This window comes from Excalfactoria chinensis, chromosome 1 (assembly GCF_039878825.1).
Source record: "Excalfactoria chinensis isolate bCotChi1 chromosome 1, bCotChi1.hap2, whole genome shotgun sequence".
NCBI classification, from domain to species: Eukaryota; Metazoa; Chordata; class Aves; order Galliformes; family Phasianidae; genus Excalfactoria; species Excalfactoria chinensis.
The window spans coordinates 173,147,441-173,165,025 of NC_092825.1; the positions used below are offsets into that span (position 1 = coordinate 173,147,441).

General features: G+C 41.1%; 1 protein-coding gene across 3 annotated transcripts; it reads left to right on the forward strand.

Moving 5' to 3' along the window:
• The first annotated feature begins 2,695 nt into the window (after positions 1-2,695).
• Positions 2,696-17,393, forward strand: CCDC82 (coiled-coil domain containing 82). Of its 3 annotated transcripts, none has more exons than XM_072326776.1 (8): positions 2,696-2,819; positions 3,020-3,557; positions 4,337-4,556; positions 5,603-5,695; positions 7,503-7,627; positions 8,339-8,509; positions 14,152-14,337; positions 14,903-17,393. In XM_072326776.1, the coding sequence occupies exons 2-8, from the start codon at positions 3,027-3,029 to the stop codon at positions 14,963-14,965; spliced, it is 1,389 nt and encodes a 462-aa protein (XP_072182877.1). In that variant the 5' UTR covers positions 2,696-2,819; positions 3,020-3,026; the 3' UTR covers positions 14,966-17,393. The 3 variants fall into 3 exon arrangements, with proteins under 3 accessions (XP_072182877.1, XP_072182880.1, XP_072182879.1); XM_072326778.1 differs by having other exon boundaries at positions 2,747-2,813; XM_072326779.1 differs by lacking the exons at positions 14,152-14,337; positions 14,903-17,393 and adding an exon at positions 10,677-10,793 and having other exon boundaries at positions 2,738-2,819.
• Positions 17,394-17,585: the final 192 nt, after the last annotated feature.

A 17,585-nucleotide genomic window follows, 5' to 3' on the forward strand; every position in this document is an offset into this window, starting at 1 on the left:
GAGGTTGGACTCAATCTCCAGAGGTCCCTTTCAACCCTTTGTTGTTCTGTATTTGAAGTCTCTCTAAGTGGACTAAGAAGTGCCTATATGGTAGACAGGCAGTTCCTGCTGTGGGTTTTGCAAACACTGGTCTGGTGCAGGAAGCAGTCCCTGGGAAATGATCACAGGGTTGGGGCTTCGCATTGTTTCTCCTTGGGAAAGAATAACCCACAGAGGAAGGGTCCCTCGAATGGATAATGGAAGGGGTGTCCATATAATCCCAGCTATCACTGCATTCTAGAAGAGCTCAGACTTCATAGAAACGAGTGTGGCAATATTTTTTCATCTCAGTTTGCCTAAATGTGTACGTTTTGTTGTTGACGGTTGGTTGGTTTAGTTTGTTTTGTGTTTGTTGTTGTTGTTGTTTAATATAGAGTGAAGAAAACTGGAAAACGTGTCTGTTGACTGGAGGCCCACCTCTAAAATCAGAGGACACAACACAACCCCACAGCACTGATTGATCTGCAACAGGGACTCTATGATTACCTCGAAAAATTATCAGGAAACTCATGATCCTTCAGCAAGAAAAACCTCTCCGAATCCAGAATTCCTAACTGCAGCTCCTCATCCTATTTCGGAAAGTAAAAAGCTCTTATCATTTCTATAGCTATATCTGATACATATATATCCGTTGTCCCTACCTTGTGCTGCAATGGTCCAACGGCGAGGTTTGCTGCCCTCCCTGAGTCGCTAGGTGGCGGCGTTGGAAGCAGGAATGGAGACGAACGAAGCCCGTCAGAGCGCAGCACCCCGACACGCTGACCTGAAATCTCGGGCAGCATCAGCTCCGTTTGTTTATTTGAAAACACACTTATTGACTTTAACGCAATTAAAATAAATGCCAGGCCAGGACTTTACATCCCTTAATGCAACCTAATCCTTGAATTATAACCACTTTAATCCTTGCTATATAAACATTTCGGGGGGAATTCGACCCACCACCTCCACAAACACCTGTTCAGACCTCTTTGTCTATGTGAAAGCCATATGAAACCCAGACCAGTGCTATACAAATAAGATGAGAACGATGCCTTTCATTTCCTGGTATTTCCCTGTGATCTCATTAGCTAAAGGGAAACCTTTACAAGGTCTTGTTAAGATAAAGAAGTATAAATAATGTCAGTGTAGTGATTTCCAAGGTAGCAATATTTGCTAACGCTGACCAAGCAGTGCAAAGCAAACTTAAGACACAAATCTCATTATTATGATGCATCTATACAGGTAGATATTGGCATTGAACAGAATCCAGAGTCATATTCAGTAAAAGCTTATGGATGTAGATTTGAATAGTTTCCTCTTTGGTGTACACTGATCCAGAAGACGTCTGAGCAGTGAGCCTAGTTGCAATACCACTGCGTTCCCCATGGCCAGGGTAGCATTCAGGCCTCTGGCTGCCAACTCAATACAAGACTCTTCCACTCAGTAACAACAACCAAAAACTGCCCAGCATGGATGGTCTCAGTGGATGCTGTGCTGCAGGGAACCTCAAAATGGAGGTCAGGAAATGGGCAGGAGGCCCAAAGCCTCAAGCGTTGGCTCTGGGAAGACCTGTGTATATTATCCAGCCCTGACAGTTCACCTGGAAATAGCAGGAACCAGAAGGAAGCACAGAGCCCAGAGGGTGCTCCTGCTGCTGGCCAAGAGGCCTAATGAGGAGAAGCAGAAACCAAGTGTGATTTACAGACATCAAAAAAGCAATGTTTTCTTCCAGGGCAGACCACAGAGGACAGCATAGGCACCCTCACCATTTCAGCTCTGTGTGGCCCCAGCCTGGCTACACTTAATCTCCCCATAATTATAGCTGCAAAACACCTCTGCTTCCATATCCCCTGTCACCTGGGGGTTGAACAAGCTAAAATTAACAAGTTTGTTCCCAAGACAGAAGAAGTGCACAGCTGAGAAGCTGCTCCATTGGGAATTCTAAGGCCAGGCCTTGGTGACTTGTGTGAGGGACTCTTCTGCAAGAGCTGTAATGGTAGGACAAGAGGGAATGGTTCTAAGTTTCAAAAGACTAGGTTTAAGTAAGGTATAAGGAAGAAATATATTATAAACATATTATAAAGGAAGAAATTCAAGATGAGAGTAGTGAGACATTGGAACAGGTTGCTCAGAGAAGCTGTGGGTGTCTCATCCCTAGAGACTTTCAAAGCCAGATTGGATAGGGCCCAGGGCAGCCTGAGGTGGGAGGTGCTTCTGTCCAGGACAGAGAGTTGGAACTGGATGATCTCTAAAGGTCTTCTCATAGAATGATTCATAGAATTGTTTGGGTTGGAAGGGGCCTTTAAGATCACCCAGTGCCAACCTCCATACTATAGGCAGGGTCTCCTCCTTCTAGACCAGGCTCCTCACAGCCCCATCCAGCCTTGAATGCTTACAGAGAAAAGGCAATCCACAAGCTCACTGGGCAACCTATTCCAGTGCGTTACTACCCTCACAGTAAAGAATTTCTTCCTAATAACTTAGAGAACCTCGGGAACATACCCTGGTTGGGCTGAAATGCATTCAAAACCAGCTCTGCTCCAGTCTGCTAGATGAGACTCTGAGGGCAGGGATAGGAGATTCGAACCGGCAACCTCCGGCTCTACACCACTGCACCCCTACCCACAGACCTTGATCAAACCACGTGACAATCATCCCCTTCCCGAAACCTTCCAGCACTTCCGTAAACATCCCGGTAGCTGAGTGACAGGGACAATCAGCCAATCACGGCGAGCGGAACGCCGGGTGGGCGGTAGCTTCCCCTCAGCTGCTCAGGAGCGGGAGCGCGGGAAATGGTAACGGTGAGAGGAGCCATGAGGGCGCGGGGATGGCGGCGGGCCGGGCCGAGCCGAGCCGAGCCGAGCCGAGCCGAGCCGAGCCGAGCCAGGAGAATCTGTGCGTGCCGTGGCCGCATAGGGAGAGCGATGGGCGGTGGTGCTTGTTTTGATATGGAGTAACGTGGCCTTGTCATACGGGTGTGTTTTGTGGTGTGTCATCACAGCTTCCCCATGGAGGCATTCGTCAGAAAGTACGAGACGAGAAATAAGGCAGCGAGAGCCGAACCGCCGTCCAGATCCCGAGTTGACTGGAGACGCACTAAGAGGGAGCTGATCCTGTTCGACAGCGATGAGGAATCCTCGTTTAACTCAGAGGAGGAGGAATCAGCCGTGTCCGAAAGTGACAGTGATGAAAGTGATGCGAAGGGCGGCCTTTCTGACCAGGAGGAGAAAAACCAGGTTGGAGAATTAACAGAGGATGGTGAGGATGAATGTGTTGTGCCTGGAAAGCGGAAAAAGGTCAGCATCTCCGTGCTGGAGGACAGCGAGGACAGCCAGGATAGCGATATACTTGTTAGGAAAGTTTTTGCTAAACGCCGCTGTGTGATTAATGAAGACGAAAGCTCCCAAGAACAGCAGGTCGGTAAAGCCGGCCCTGCAGAAAATGTGTCTGCTAAGAAGAAACGGGAAGTGCTGGCCAAGCTGCGGGACCTCGCAAAACAACGGGCGACTCGGAGCTCCTCTGAGAGCGAAAACTGGGAGGTCTGGCTTTTATCATTGAGATTCAGTCCCCCTGGGAATTGAGGGGAAGGTGCTGAGTAATAGAAATGCAGCACTAGGATTTCTTTGCCTTGTTTTTGGTTTTATTCCTAAGAAATCACTAACCCTCTCACATCTCAATAGCAGTTACCTGTTAACTAAATACTAAATACTCACTCCTAAAAATAATCATCTAGAAAAAGCTTCATTATTATTATTATTTTTATATTTTTAGTTTAATTTTGATCACTGACAGTCTAAGAATTTCTTTCTTTTTCTTTTTGTCCCCCTTATTCTTTCAGGCATTCAGTTGGCTGAGCAGCCTAGAATGCAGGTATCGGCCCTGCACGCAGTAGGGGGGTTGAAACTAGATGATCATTATGGCCCTTTTCAACCCAGGGCATCCTATGATTCTATCTATCCTCTCTATATAGTCAGAAGGGGGAAAAGAAACTTCTTTGATATTCAGTTCTCTGTAAAGAAGAGACCTGCAAAAAGAATATGGTGTAATTTTTCTTAGGAAACAAAATATCTGTTGATGCTCTTGATTCCTATGTTGTCTGTGTAACTGAAGCGAGGTGAGTGGAAAGGGCTGATTTAAAGTGAAAAGTAATTGTCACATAGCACAGAAAGATGTATTTCTGGAAATATATCATTTCTTGTTAACTGAACAAATGGCATTATTAGTAGGTCAAAGCCTGGTCCAGTAGATATAGTCCTTTCTTAATGCAAACACTAAAAGTAATGTATTTGTTTTTAAATACTTTCTGAAATTCAATTAGGATTCTGATGGTGAAGCAGAAATAGAAGAGGAACCATTCTGCCAATTGCTCCTCACACCAGGAGGCAATGAAAGTGACAGTGGGAGCTTGGAAGATTTTATAGTTGATGATGACGAAGATGATGATGACAACGTGGAACATGTTAAGAGTGAAAAACATCTGCAGCAGAAAGATGTGAATGCATCGAATAGTGAATTGCTGGCACGCTGCGTCCCACACTGTAAGACAAGGATGCATCACAATTCTGTATCTACGGCCTTCCTTTAGTGCCGAAATAAGCATCCATGGGCTCTAAATACGAAGTAATGCTGTGTAACAGAATATGATACTTTACAAGGATACATTCCTGAAAGGCTTTCATTTATTGTGGAAGCAGTCCTGGTTTCCACAGTAAAATTTACAGTCCTTCTGTACCTTATTAAAGGGATGGTATAACTTGAAGAGAGGAAGGGGAACACTGTTCCACTGATCTTTCATTTTTTTACTAAGTTGGTCTGTTTTAGGATGGAACTACTATTGAGATACGAAATCACCATCTTATGATACAAACCCCAAGAGCAGATGCATTAATTCTGACTGAATTCTGTTCTTGTCATAGGTTAACCATGACAGTTCTGAAGAATAACACAGGAGTCTTTCAGTTACTTTGGGTCTTCTGCCTTTTTATTGTTGAGTTTTGGGTTCTTTTGTTGTTGCGGGGGGGAGGTTGTTCTTTTAATGCATTAAGACTGTTGGGGTTTCTGAATTCTCTGCTCAGTTATAGATCGACTGCACAGTCAGAATGCTTCTCACATTGCTCAGGTTCCTGTAATTTTAATGAAAGCTGGTATCTGGATTAGTGAGAAGCCTGAGCCAGAAGTTGATACTATTTCCCCTCTTGTGTATATTATTTTAGAAGCAGGTTTGTATTGCCGGGATAGCAAGATAGTGTCATTGTAGTTGACTACAAGCACTTCTGGTCCTTCTCCTCCATTAATATATGAGCAGAATTGTATGTACTTGAAAGAAAGGGAAAAAAAATCACGACCTTCTGTGGCTTGCAGTAATTCCTGCTATGCATAGAACAATTTCTTATGTTTGTGGTTGTAGTTCTTCCTGCAGGCTCATGATGAAAAGAGGTGTGACTTTAGGATGTGCTAAAATTGGTTATGATCACCGGGATGAGAAGCACTATTTAAATACAGGATCTTAAATGAGAACTTTGGATAAGGGATATTAACATTGGCTTTTTTGTAATAAGTTCTGTTTATATTGTGTTTTTTCCAGTTTACCACAGCAGTCCTTATGAACACTTCCAAAGAATAGTAAAGGCTTTCCTCATAAATGCAATTGATGACACTTTCCTGAGCTCACTGTATGGTAAGTACGCCACATTGGAAATACTACAATGCATGCATAGAATGAATAGATAATTTTAGTTTTGACAATCATTCTGTATTTGATTCTTTTTCTTTGACAGTTGTTCTTTGAGGTAAATTTCAACAGCAGGCAGTACTTCTTGACAGAGGAAGTAGCTTTCAACACATGGCCCAGTGGGGCTGAATGGCAGCCCCACAAGTAGGCTGAGAGGCACCATACGGATTCTCTGGGGATGGACTATCAGTGTCAGGTTGTGGAAAGCGTCAGCCGGGCGCTGAAGGGAGGAGGAAGATCAGCTATGAGGATGAATTAGAGGTTGTATTCTGAGAAATATCATATGCTGTGAGCATAACCTTGCATAACCGATGGATACATTTTCAAAACACAAAACGGATTTTTCTGAGGTCATGGAAGTTGATCTCTTAGTGTAAAGTAATTAATAGCAGCTAATTTAGTGTTAGACTTGCCTTTTTATTATGAACACTTAAAAAGTCTGGAGCAATCTCTCAAGCTTTTACTGTAGCTGACTTACTGAAAACATACATGCAAGAGCAATAGATTGTAAGTAGCTATACAGACAATGACAATTCAGTTTTTATATAGAAAGCTGGGACAGCCAGTGGACCTTCTCTCTTTTGCTCCTTTGCTTTTATTATTGCTAAAAGATTAGGAAAGGTAACAGAGCGAGTTTGTATGTCTGCACATACTGAAGCCTGAGGCAGTAAGGATTCTCTTGTAGCTGTGGAAGTCCTGTTGAAATCCTGGAGTCTAGCACATATCTGGGAGATAACTGCAGGGTAGTTGTAGTTTCATTTATCTTCTTATAGTTTATTTCTTATAGCTTGAGTAAATATTTGAAACTATTTGTGTTGCCCAACAGCAGCCATGTGGCTGCTGCTGAAGGCTAAAGGTCACTTTCTGTGTGTTACTTAGAAGTGGTGGAGGAGAGAAGCACTGTTAAAAATTCTGCTGGGAAGCAATCAGAGCATTTTGTTTTCATGGTTTACAACCTTCCCTTTTATAGTCAGAAACACCCTACAAAAATTGGGCGAAAAGCAAGACTCCTTGAATTTTCCTTTTCCATTCTTCTAAATGGTTTTGAGTGAATGGTTCTCCATTTGGGTTGACAGTTTTTTCACTCTAAGAGTGATTGTAGATTTTATTCATGTACCACTTGTGATGCATACATTTAAAATAATTAAATAGGCTAGTTCATCAGAGGGCTGGAGCAGCTCTTCTATGAAGAAAGGTTGAGGGAACTGGGCTTGTTTAGCATGAAGAAGAGAAGGATCAGGGGACACCTCATTGTGGCCTTCCAGTATTTGAAACGAGCATACAAAAAGGAAGGGGAATAGTTGTTTAAGAGGGTGGATAGTGAGATGAGAGGGAATGGTTTTAAACTGAGACAGGGGAGGTTTAGGTTAGACATTATGAGGAAGTTTTTCACCCAGAGGGTGGTGACGCACTGGAACAGGTTGTCCAAGGAGGCTGTGGATGCCCCATCCCTGCAGGCATTCAAGGCCAGGCTGGATGTGGCTCTGGGCAGCCTGGCTGGTGACCCTGCACACAGCAGGGGGTTGAAACTGGATGATGATTGTGGTCCTTTTCAACCCAGGCCATTCTATGATTGTGTGATCAGTGATGCATGGATCATTTATATAGATAACAGTAGTAAATTCAGTAGCAATATATCAGAATAATTCATGGTTCTCAGTATACAGATGCGTAATGTCCTTGGAAATTTTACTTGGAGAAATGTGTACAACATATGATGGTCAGGCAATCAATAATCACTCTCACTCAACAGATGGAACAAGACAAAAGAAGTATGCCAAAGATATGCTGCTCTCACTTCATTATTTGGATGACCGTTACATTCAGCCCCGCCTTGACAACTTGTTCTCTAGAAGCCGCTGGAAAGATCGGTACAAGGTTTGTAGCATCTGCTGGACCTGCAGTAGCAAAGTGATCTCCAAACCATATTTTTACTGGCAGATTTGTTTTGGTATTATAATTCTCAGTACCATTAGCATAACCATATATGTGTATGTTCTCAGTAATCTCAGTGCTTCTCCTGCTAACTTCATCAGATGCTTTTTAGAGGACTTCTTGGTGCTCATTCAGTGTTCTAATAGAATTTAAATCCTCCTTCCACAAGAACAGCTGGCATGTTCATCATGAATCTTCTACAACTTCAAAGATGTGAGGCCAGTATTCAGTTGCCTAGTCACTATATGTGAATTAGTAGAATACTGTTGGTGTTATAGCCGTGTTGACCTATAATCCCTGTAATAATGGACTATGGGCCTGTGGTGAGATATAATGTATTTATTTGAAGTAGGCCAACTGATAGAGTTGCCACCTTCACACCCTCCAAAAAGCCAACAACAGGAAGGGAGACATGAAAGAGAACTGAATGCATGGATGCAGGAGCAAGTCTTTAGAACTGAAGCCAAATTAAAGGGAACTGGGTGAAGTGTTAGGAAACCATTGAGAAGGTTGTATGGTCACAACTGAGTGCCAGAAGACTTCAGATCTGAATCTTTGGTTTCTCTTACACTAGTTCTGTGCGAGTAGAAAGTACTTAGCAACATGTTCAAGTTCATGGAGATTCTTTAATGTTATCTGAAATCTGTTTTTCAGGAGCGTGTGGATTGTTACCCAGGTGTTCTCATAACCTTGAAAAATCCAATGAATATGTCTTGTCAGGCATGTGAAATGAATCGCTATTGTAAGTTTAATGTGCTACTGTTTGGAAAGCTTTATAATAGTAGAACTCTGGAAGCAGATGACTTCATGTCAGATGACAAACAGGTAATTTCAAACAAGCACCTTATATCATTACTTTTAAGCTTTGTCTAGTGTTATGCAAAATCATACAAAGAATAGGAGTCCTGTCAGCACCTGTCAGCTACCGTGTTTCTAACTCTAAACTCCCCTTCATTTTTAAAATGTGACAACCATTTTGCAGTTGGATTTAGCTAGAAGTTGTGAAGGAAGTTCTTATGAAAGGGAGGAGGAATGGCCACTTCTGCCCCACCCCCAGCCCCTACATGTTGAGGAAAAGGTCTTAGAAATTATCCTCCTATAAAAATGAGTTTTACCAAGTAAAAAAATCATGGTGGTTTGTTTGTTTGTTTTTTTCCCAAGACCTTTGTTTCAGCTGCTTTGCCATTTAATATTTGTACCTATTGCAGCATGTATATTTGTACTGTATTAAGTACTAGTAAGTATATCCAATTGTGAGCTGAACCTCATGATTAAAAAAAAAAAAAAAGAAAAGAAAAGAAAGGAAAAAAAAAGAAAAAATAAGACTCTAAAGTTAATTTTATTTATTTGCTTATTTTGTTTTCCGTTACAAGCAGAATTCTACCATGGGTTGTATCCATAAGAAGAAAACTGATGGAAGGGCTGTGGTTTCTCTTTCATTAGTTTTGACTAACTGACATGAGATAGGTTTCATTGATCATTATTGCATTCAAATCAAAATGGACATTTACCTCAATTTTTCTTCTGTTTGGGTCATGTTCAGAAGAGGAAGGAAGCACTGTAGGTACTGCTGATACTATTCGTGTATGGATAAGGAGCTAGGAGATATGGTTTAGTAGGTGTGGTAAAGGGAGGACATTTGGACTGGATGATCTTGTAGGTCCCTTCCAACTTTGTGATTCTATGATTCTATACATGATATCCTACATAGCCTTCTGAGCATGCTTGTCTTTTGTGTGTCATTGAGGCTGACAGCACAAATGAAGATTTCCCTACTAACTGAAGTTATAATATGAGCACTCACCTGTTATTTCTCAAGTAGTTCGGTAGATGACTGGAAATCCTAAAGCATGTTTTAAAGAAATGAAAATCATGTGTAGCAGTAAAAAAATGACGTCTGAGTGTTGCATTGAACATGCCTGGCATTCCTGGCTTTTAGCAATACCTGAGAAAAACTGTGACTTTAAAAAAAGTCTTGAATAGATCCTATCTCTCTTCTGCCAGGAGTCTGAGGCTTTAAATCGGGAATGACATCTGCCTCAGAGTTGCATCTCTTCTAAATATCAGAATGTCTTTTCACTGAAATCGGATGACTTGAAAGCTCTATACCTTTTTGTGTGCCTGTTATGCCCTTAAGACATTCCCAGTGGGAGTCTTACATTAATTAGCTTTCAGAAACATTATAAAAGCAACTTTCTGTGTAATGGGCAATCATCTCCATTGAATGGCTCTGTTTTCTACTTTGTTGCCCGAAAGGTTTATTCTATGTTGGGTCACTGGGTTTGCTAACTCCATGCTCACTGTTCTAGCTCTTGGAGTGTCCCTGTGCAGTCCTACAGTGTGTTTGCTATAGGTCAGAGCCTAGTGAAATAGTGCCACTGTCACCATTAGATCCAAGCACAGCCTACTCAGGATTTTACTGCTTTAGTCATCAGGTGTTTTCACATCCGCCATTTCCCATGTAGCTGTTCACTCGTGACAAAGTATCTTGATGTCTCAGTTGTGCTGACACTTGAAATTGTTGATCTTCTTTTCAGAAGGCTTGTTTGTAACTACTTCAGTATTTTCTACTGGAACCTTTTCTCCTTTGCAGCAGAACAATTTGTTCAAGCTAGAAAACATTCCCCTTTCAGTAATCTTGCATCTCTGTTGCCTTTACTAGGACACATTGGATTAAATTATGTTCTTGGAAGGAAACTTATCTTAGTTACATAATGTTGTGTTAGGCAGCTATTCTAGGTTTTACATTTCAGGGCTGAGACTTTTGAAGACCTGGAGTCTTAGGACACCTGGGTGTTACCAGTATTTAGGGATCTCCACATCAAATGTACAGCTAATGGTATTTGTTACAGTTATGTTTACATATGGCCCTCCTAAGTAATGCAATCTGTGACCTCTTACGATAAACTCAAAACTCACTTTGTCAAGTATAAGATATCGCTGCATCTGTGTACCAAGCTGATGCCCAAGTTCTGTTTTCCTTCTCTTTCAGGAGATGTAGAAGGTGTATTCCTTTACTTTGTGCATCTAAAATGATTTCAGGACACAGATGAAGCACTTCAGAACTTGCTGAAAGGACAAAAGTGTCACTGCAAGATGTTTTCACAACATGTTTCAAAATGGGGTGTGATAGGATTTCTTACACAAAGTCCTCAACAAACTGGAAGCTTAACCTTACTGTAGTACACCTTACTAATGCTTGTTTGCATCCCTGCTGAGAGAGATGTCCTTGTGATTATCATGTCACAACAATGGGCTCTACAAGTCATGCACAGTGTGGTAAACCTGTGCTGCAGGTCTTTTTTCTTAAAACTGACCTCAGAACCTGCTGAACAGTAGTTCTTAATATTGCTTTGATTAGTATCTGTTTGCAGATCATTAAGAACTTGTTTTTTTCCCCTTATTTATTGCAGGAATATACTAAGTCCATAGGATGTGGAGAAGTCATCTTGCTAGCACTAATACTGCAGCCCATAGTACAGTCATTATTATACATTTAGAGACCTTTATAAGATCAGGATTTTTCTTTGCCCAGCAGCTGGTGAGATGCCTGCCACGTGCATACTCAATGTAGCTAAGAGGCTGGAGAATAGACAGACCCAAGAGTGAGAGTGATTGAGCACTTTGCAGTAATTTCTGCTAATGGTTTGCTAATGCAACATTCATATTCCTATAGCGACCTGTAATGGAGGCTGCTAAAGGTATTGTTTTCAAGTTGGTTTTTGAAGCTCTTCTGGCAGTGCATTGATCAACCCCTCCTGCCAATTGAGGGAAAAGAAAGAGCAAAAAGGGCAAAGAGAGCTGCATAAAACTGACACTTCAAGAAAATAATTGACTGAAAGAAGGCAGTTCAGAACTCCCAGATCAGATTGGATGGAAATACGTATTTGGACTATTTCTAAAGTTTTCTTTGAAAGTACCCAAAGAAAGTGGTTGTGTAGAGAACAAAAACAGACCTCCAACCCTCCTTCTGCATAAAACTTTCCTTTTCTCTCGTCTCTAAAGTATTCTGCTTTGCCAATAGGCCTGAAGAGAAACAGCTGTTCTAGTTCTGCTTAGGCTTGCACTGATTGTTGTGAGTAGCTGCCAATTCTCATCCCTCCACAGTCAAAGAGAAGTGAACGGTTTAGGTGTCCCCCATGTTTCTGTGCTCCTGTGTCACCTGGATTATGAACTGTTTTCTGCTCTCAGACCTGTTGTTCTATTTCCATTCATATCTATGCTTAGAGGGCATGAATTCAGTCACCACATGTTATACTGTTGTCAGGCTGTGCCTCTGCATTCCATACAAAGTGATTTAACACAGCTTTGGCTGATACGGCCAGCTTGAGGAGATAAGTTAAGCGTTAGGATAGAGTCGCTGAGGACTGCGAGGGGGAACAAATTAGAATGTGTACAGTACTGAGATTCTTTCCAAAGCTGCATTCAGAAATAACATTGTATTTTTAGACAATCTCTCTTGCTTTATAACACAATACGTAATGACATTGTATGATATATATATATATTTTTTTTCCTCTGGCACTTTTCCAGTCTGGAAATTCTTTACACCTCACACAAAAATAAACCATGAAACTCATTACCACAAGGTACTCTAGAGAACAAAAAAAAGTGTAATTGGCTCTTAGAAGGGATTAGACAGGTTCTTGGGGAAGCTCATTCCAAGCTATGGAATATAATAGCTGAGGTGATATAGAATTTCTTCATTCTTGACTGCTAGAAGTCGTGTGGTAATGCATGTACATTCTGGTGTCTTTTCCTGTGTCTTATGCCACCTTCCCAAACATGTCCTGTTAGCTGTTATCACAGGGCAAGAACTAGGCCAGACAGGCTATCAGAATGCAGAATTCTATCAGCTATTTTCTATCAAGTAGTGTTCCAGATACCACACTTCATTACTTGGAATTCTTCAGAAGCTATAAAATACCTGATGAAATGTCACATTTCGGTTTTTGATTGCTTCATTGTTTGACGTGTTACTTCTAGAAACTGGAATAACTCAAGGTTTTGCCTTGGTTAGTAGGCCTTGCTCATTAAAAGCACTTGTAGCACCAAACACAAGCCTTAGCTTTTTAGCTTTGGGCGTGCATAGAAAGTGGAGCTGCATATGAGTACATAGGCATGACTACAGGAGAATTGCATTGTACAAGTATCAATCTTTTGTTATCTCAAGTTGGTTTAATTGTCAGTTTATAGGCATTTTGGGCCAGATCAGAAGTCCTTTAAAGGTTGCGTGCCTCCATTGGCTTAAGTGATATTTCACCTCTTTATGTCACCAAAACTGCTGGTTAATATATTTGAGAAATTAAGTAGATGCTTAATAAAATATACAACCTTTACGTAATAAAATACACAACCTTAAACTTGCATTTATTCCTATAAATAAGTTATGTAGACAAAATAAGCTTTTCCGTTACTGTCAGTAGAGACTACCAGGGTGAGGTTGTACAGGTAGGCCATGTGTTACAGGGGGCTGCTTACAGACACAACCATTTGGTTGTGCATTTAGGAGAGTTGCCTGACAATGCAGGATGTGAGCACCTCTCTTAAGAGGAAAGGTTGAGGGACTTGGGCTTGTTTAGCTTGGAGATAAGAAGAATCCAGGGAGACCTCATTGCGGCCTTCTAATATTTGAAGGAAGCATGTGAACGGGAGGGGGAATGGCTGTTTATAAGAGTGGGTGGTGATAGGACAAGGGGGAGTGGTTTTAAACTGAGAAAGGGGAGGTTTAGGTTAGATATTAGGAGGAAGTTTTTCACACAGGGTAGTGACGCACTGGAACAGGTTGCCAAGGAGGCTGTGGATGCCCCATCCCTGCAGGCATTCAAGGTCAGGCTGGATGTGCAACCTGGCCTGGTGGTTGGTGACCCTACACATAAAGGGGTTGAAACTGGGTAATCATTGTAGTCCTTTTCAACCCAGGCCATTCTATGATTCTATGATATAGATATTTATTAATAACATTTATGTGTCTGTATCTATTTATATTCAGATGTCTGTTCTAAAAAACATACCTGAATATTATTCAGTGTACAGAACTGTTGTTTCTTGTCCCTAGAACAGGGCTGCACTTTCAAAGCTAAAGTCTTCAGATAATTTCTTTGCTTTCACAGTATGATGGTCATCTAAAATGCTGGTGAGTTTGTAGAGTTCCTCCTGCAGACAACAGAGATGCTATTAATTATAAACACAACTTTGTACAGCTTTTGCAAGAAAACAGTGTTAATCATCTGCCACTGCATAGACTTGCATGCTGCCTGCTTGCAACAAAATTGTTCTGCCATGACAGTGAAACCTATATGGATTTACTCTTTTATTTTAATGCATTTGGCATCACTTATTTCATTATTGAAAAAATCTTCCTAGGCTGACTGATAATGTTCTTTTAGATAGGCTGCCTTATCCATCCTTTGTATCACAGTGATCACTGTTCTGCCTGAGAAACTGATTAATTTGCTTTGATGTAGGTGCTGAAGGTCGGTGCGGTGTGTGCAAATCGTACAAAAGTTTATCACAACTTGAAGCACTTCAAGTACAACTTATATGTGGACTGCAGCTCCGTTACCAAGTTGGATGGTGCTGAGGATGAACCAGTTAAAGACACAGTTGAACGACTTTTCAGCAAGCTGGAAGAAACGAGGTGGATTCAGAAGGTATAACTGAGTTACCTGATTTACCGTTCCTCAAGCAGATAAAATCAAACTGAGATAAGATTTGATTTCATTGATTTAATTGTGTATTTCTTAATTACTGGTTTAATTAAGAAATTAATTAAGTTAGCCTAACCATTCATTCACTTCTGCTCTCTCGTTCTCTCAAACTGTTGTAAGCCCACTGCTTTCACACAGAGCTTTGTCAGCTCCTGACATCAAGCTTTCTGGCAGCTGCATGATCTTTGGGCTGTGGTGGGCAGGCTCCTGTTCTATTTGAAAGCAGCACCACAATAGACTCAAGCTGTAACTCTTGAAGGCTGGAAACATACATGAGGCACATGAAGAATGAACATTTTTCTTTTTACATTGGAGAGCTTTTATCCAGGCCATTCTACGATTCTATGATAACTCGGAGTACATTTAGCAAGCTTTCAGATATCTTTGCTTCTGAATTGTTATTGACATGCTTCTTATTGTATTGAAGGAAAACACCGAAAGCATTTTTTTTTGCGTAATTCAGTTGTTTTACCTTGATAAAGTAATACAAGTTTTATTTCATTTGCAGAAATATAATGAGCTTGAAAACTACATGAACGATGCAGACAGTTTCCAAGAAGAAAAAGACTGATTAAGTGGACATACAGCTCTTTTAAAGATACCCTGTAAAAAACCGAATGGCCTATTTTATCTGCATGCACTTCACCTCAGCTTGTTCTTCAAGATTCTAATAATCTAAAAGGCTGTATTATGCTCAAATCCATGGGCCTGTAAACCACTGTTTAAGAACAACCTGTATCTTTTTTCTTGAAGTTTTACCAAATCGGTCCTTCCATTCTGGCTGCATTGGTCACTTCGTGCTTCCTTTTGTTCTTCAAAATAACAGATCAGTATCTTCTTACTTGTAAAGCAAAAGCTGTGCCTGTTGATGTTGAGCTGTATCGCTGGGAAGGTAGGAGGTCTTGAGACTTTTTGAAGTGGGAATATTTAGAAAGGTAAGACTATGTTGCACAGGAACATACATGACTTGCATCGTTCCTTCCCTGTTGCTTGTTGTAAATTCACAAGCAAGTTCAACTGTTTAGAATAACACTTACGATGAAATGGACCCTAATGCAAAGACTTATTTCCCCTCTGAGTAATCACTATAGCCTGTTGTAAGGCAGCAGAGGAAATATTATGCAATCCTGCCTATATTTGCAGCACAGCAGTCATTCCTCTTTAGAGAGTAGGTGATGAGTCACATAATAGGCGTCACAGGGGCTGAGGCTGGCATAGCCATCCAGGTGTACGCTCAGCCCCACACTGCTCTCTCTGATGCTGTCTGAGGCAACTTACTGAGATCTTAAATGACAAATTGCGTTGCGCAAACATAATGGCAACAACTTGCAGTAACTTAAAATAATGGATTAATGTGGCCATGCAAGCTAAGCAAGAATTCTTCCAGTATAATCTGATAACAGAAAGCAGGAGTTACTTAAAATCATGATGTGTGGTTTACCATGGAGCAAGTAGAGTAGACCCTGAAGACTGGGAAGGGGTAGGTACTCTATATGCTATTCTGTCCTGGTATTTTATGCTGCATATAAAGTTAAATTGACATATCCTAAGAGAAGATGCAGGACACATGGTTTTGAATCCCATTAGGAGCTGTTCTTAGACCCTGCAGTATGCCCATATCCTTGTTAGTCTGTTAGAGCTGAGAAACTCAGTAGGAGGGATGATGCTGTTAACCCTCTAGATTTTTTTAACAGGTCACTTTCTCAGAACTAAAGTAAGGAAACCTGTCTTTTCACATATTTGCCCATAAGAACTTCTCGTGTCTGATGTACTACTCTGCTGGTAACGTGCTGGCGTCGATGATCTCTGGAGGTCCCTTCCAACCCCTACAATACTGTGATTCTGTGATCTTTCTTCTTCTTGGAAGAAAGCACCTCAAAGGCCGACTGAGTTTTGCCTGTGACATCATTAGTTGGACTGAGAAAATGCCTAGCATTGACATCACTGATCTCTGTTTCAGTATGAAACCGATTACATGGCTTGGCAGGGGGCTGACAAGATGTTTGTATGTTACCATCTCTCAGACTTCGACGTTCCCCTCACCACAATTAGAGGAAGTGATAATATTTTTGTGGCTGCTGTTTCACTTGAAGAGCTTCTACAAGACAGAGAATGTGAAGTGTCACTATGACATGTTTACATTCGTCTTCACTTGAAAGAAAAATAAATGAATTGTTTAGAAGATCCGCATTAGTCAAAATTCAGGTTGGATTTTGCAGGACAGGCTGTAACTGCTCAGTGTAACATTGCACACAGTGCAAAGAGGACTCCTACCAAGAAAGGTTTTCAGGTCCAATTGCGATAAGAATATTTGTAGTGGAAAAATTCTGTGCATATAACAACTAGTGGGAGAGGTCAGAGATCTCACCATCTTCCATGCTTTCTTTTCCACTTCAGAGGCTTTGAGTGGATTTAGTGGGTAAGAGGATATAACGTTTGTTCTGACAGGGCACTTTTAATTGTCTTTAGTTTTTGAAGTCATAGCTCTAATTAAGATAAAGTGCCTGTCTTAATGCAACAATGAGGAGAGATCAGCATGTGATTAGAACTGGAGCAGGTGATTAATGATCATACTTGGAAATTGCTTTAATTCCTGTAGGGTTTCAATCATCTGCTCTAGTTGAAGTTCCGTAGCCTGAGAATAAGATAATGATAGAATTCCGCACATTGTATGTATGCATAGGATCAGCCTTCCAAACATGATGTACTTCTAGGATAGAAGGTATATATTCTATGTCCAGTACGGGCAGGGAAGTATGAAGTGTTTCTTCTCCCCTCGTCCCTCTCTTTTCAGAAATAAAGTCATTTGTGAAACAAGCAGGATGGCAAACTTTGCTGACAGGAGACAGCTGACACTTGATTTCTTAAACACGGTGAAGGCTTCTCCTGTTTCCCAAAAGCAGCTATTTCTAGTAGCTCAGCAGGCAATTACGGGCAATTCCCATGCTTAGCTCTTCTGGTTTACTTTTATTTGGATAAATAAAGGCTTGTAGTTTCATCCTTCTTTAAGTCTTCCTGGATAAACAGAGTGGGTGTGTTAGATAAACGCATGCAAATACTGTGCCGCTCCAAGAGAAACAGCCAGCACACATGAAAATGCACTTTAAAAAGTTAACTTGCTGATTCCGCTCTGAGAAACAGTAAATATCAATTTCTAACCTGAATTTAAAGACGAGACAAAAGAATGTTGG